A 2,379-nucleotide genomic window follows, 5' to 3' on the forward strand; every position below is an offset into this window, starting at 1 on the left:
GAAATAAGAAGTCCTAACGCCTATCCCTGACCTTTTGTAATTTATTTCTGACCTTTTACTTACTAATATCTCTTTACTAGGAGCCTAGTAGGAGTTACCTCCTATAGATCCTGCTGTTATTAGCCACTTTCTAATAGCTATCTCTGTCCTACTTAGAAATAGAAAAAGCGCCTCTCTTCCTTTTTGTATGCAAAATAGCTTCTTTAGAGAGAGAGAAGAGCCTAGTTTCTTCTACATTTCTCTTCTTTCTTCCCTATATAGTGTCACGGGACTCACACGCTCTCACGTCCCTGCGCGTTTTAACGTTCTTGACCCGTGCTCACGTTCGTCCCGAGACACCTACGCACGTTCCCCTACAACCCCTATTTATACCCAACCTGGCACACGAAGAATCTTCTTCTTTATCCAAATATCTTTGTATCAACCACGCATAGTTACGCGTACGTAGCCTTCTTTAATTACTACCCTGTTTAGTATATTGTATTCCAGCTTATACCCACTTCCGTAACACTACATTTGGATCCCTTTTCTATACCTAGCGGGCCTGTGGGCTACTAGTCGCGGAGTATGCCTTTCTACGCCTACGGGGTAGATACAGGAGCTACTGGCTGCGGGTAGACTAGGACGCTGGGGTTCTAAACTGGTACGACAAGTCTCCGCGCCAATTTGCATACGGACCTGATAATAAAACACCGCGCCAATACGCCTGCGACCTCGATGGCTTACACCCTACTGCTACCGCTTACGAACAGGCACGTTACTGCCCCTCAGTTTGACCTAATGGCTCGCATCCTACTGCTACACGAACACGAACACGAACACGGAAGCTGGTATCTTACTACTGTCCTACCGACCTACACGCACTGCCCTACGTACCAACAAGACCTTGCGCCGCTATGCCTGCGAAACAAACCCAATAACCCGTTGTGCCGATAAGCCTACAACCTAACCCGAACACGTTGCTAGTACCGTACTGCTACCCAAATCTGATAAGATCCCGTGCCGATATACCTACGGAACCCGAACCTAACGCTAGCACCGTACTGCTACCGATAAGAACCTGCCTACGATATGAATACTGCACCGCATCAACAAGAACCTGCTAAGAATATGCCTTGCCACGACCACGAACACCGTACTATACTACCGTTTAGGCCGATAAATACTGCCTAAAACGCCCATTTTGGACCAAAAATTGGGGTAATTTTTTAGGGGGACCTGGAGTATAAGAAGGGAAGGCCGTAGAGCTGCTAGAAGCGAGAAAGGGACTATATAAGCTTCAGCAATACGTCTCCAAGCGGCGAGAACAGGAGTATAGCTGGCGACGGAAGCTGGGCTATGCTTTAGGCCTGACAAGTCAGTGGCCTAACGATTAAACATAGAAGGACTGAACTGGAGGAGCCTGTGCAACGGAGGACGTAGAAGGGCGGAGAAGGCTAATAAAATTTTTTTTTTTTCCCGTATTGGGTTTTTTTCTGGTATATATGACACGACACACCTCGCAGGAGCTCGGAAGTAAGGGGGGGGTACTGTTACGGGACTCACACGCTCTCACGTCCCTGCGCGTTTTGACGTTCTTAACCCGTGCTTATATTCGTCCCGAGACACCTACGCACGTTCCCCTACAACCCCTATTTATACCCAACCTGGTACACGAAGAATCTTCTTCTTTATCCAAATGTCTTTGTATTAACCACGCATAGTTACGCGTACGTAGCCTTCTTTAATTACTACTCTGTTTAGTACATTGTATTCCAGCTCGTGCCTACTTCCGTAACATATAGGTTACAGTCTAGTAGTAGGTACCTAGGGGTTTGTAATGCTCTACATTCCCTAAAGCATCTACTTTCTTTATCCTCTCCTATTACTTTAGTAAAGGATTTAAAATAGCCTTTTCCTAGCTTTAGCTAGAAGAAAGCCAATTATAGCCTTTTAGGATATTTATCCTTAGGGGCTTTAAGAGAAAAGGAATGGCTCCCCTTATAGATCCTAGTATAGTATTTTCCTTTATTCTTATTCTACTGCCAGTTATTTTTCTACTATTCTAGTATCTTTTCTCTTACTGCTCTCCCTTAGTAGTAAGATTTAGTGGTAAGTTAAAGCTTTTAGTAGAGCTCTATATAGAGCTTTAGTATAGAGCTTTAGTAGAGCTCCGTATAGAACTTCAATAGAGCTCTATATAGAGTTTCCATAGAGCTCTATATAGAGTTTCCATAGAGCTCTATATAGAGTTTCTATAGAGCTCTATATAAAGTCTTAGTAGAGCTTTATATAGAGCTTTAAGGGAGCTTTATAGAGCCTCTCTAGTAGAGCTCCTAGTAGAACCTTTAGTAGAGCTCTATACTAAGCCCCTAGTAAAGCTTTAGTAGCTAGGGAAAT

General features: G+C 44.1%; 1 protein-coding gene across 1 annotated transcript; it reads left to right on the top strand.

The window, feature by feature from the left end:
* The first annotated feature begins 427 nt into the window (after positions 1-427).
* On the top strand, positions 428-1,137 carry K441DRAFT_671615 (uncharacterized protein). Its single transcript, XM_067650444.1, has one exon. It carries the CDS (start codon positions 718-720, stop codon positions 934-936), a length of 219 nt encoding a protein of 72 aa, XP_067496420.1. The 5' UTR covers positions 428-717; the 3' UTR covers positions 937-1,137.
* The last annotated feature ends 1,242 nt before the right edge of the window (positions 1,138-2,379 follow it).

This window comes from Cenococcum geophilum (genome assembly GCF_001692895.1).
Source record: "Cenococcum geophilum 1.58 unplaced genomic scaffold K441scaffold_104, whole genome shotgun sequence".
NCBI lineage: Eukaryota > Fungi > Ascomycota > Dothideomycetes > Gloniales > Gloniaceae > Cenococcum > Cenococcum geophilum.

Excerpts from the sequence above, each read along its gene's own strand:
- K441DRAFT_671615 (XM_067650444.1), top strand. The coding sequence starts at position 718 with ATGGCTTACACCCTACTGCTACCGCTTACGAACAGGCACGTTACTGCC.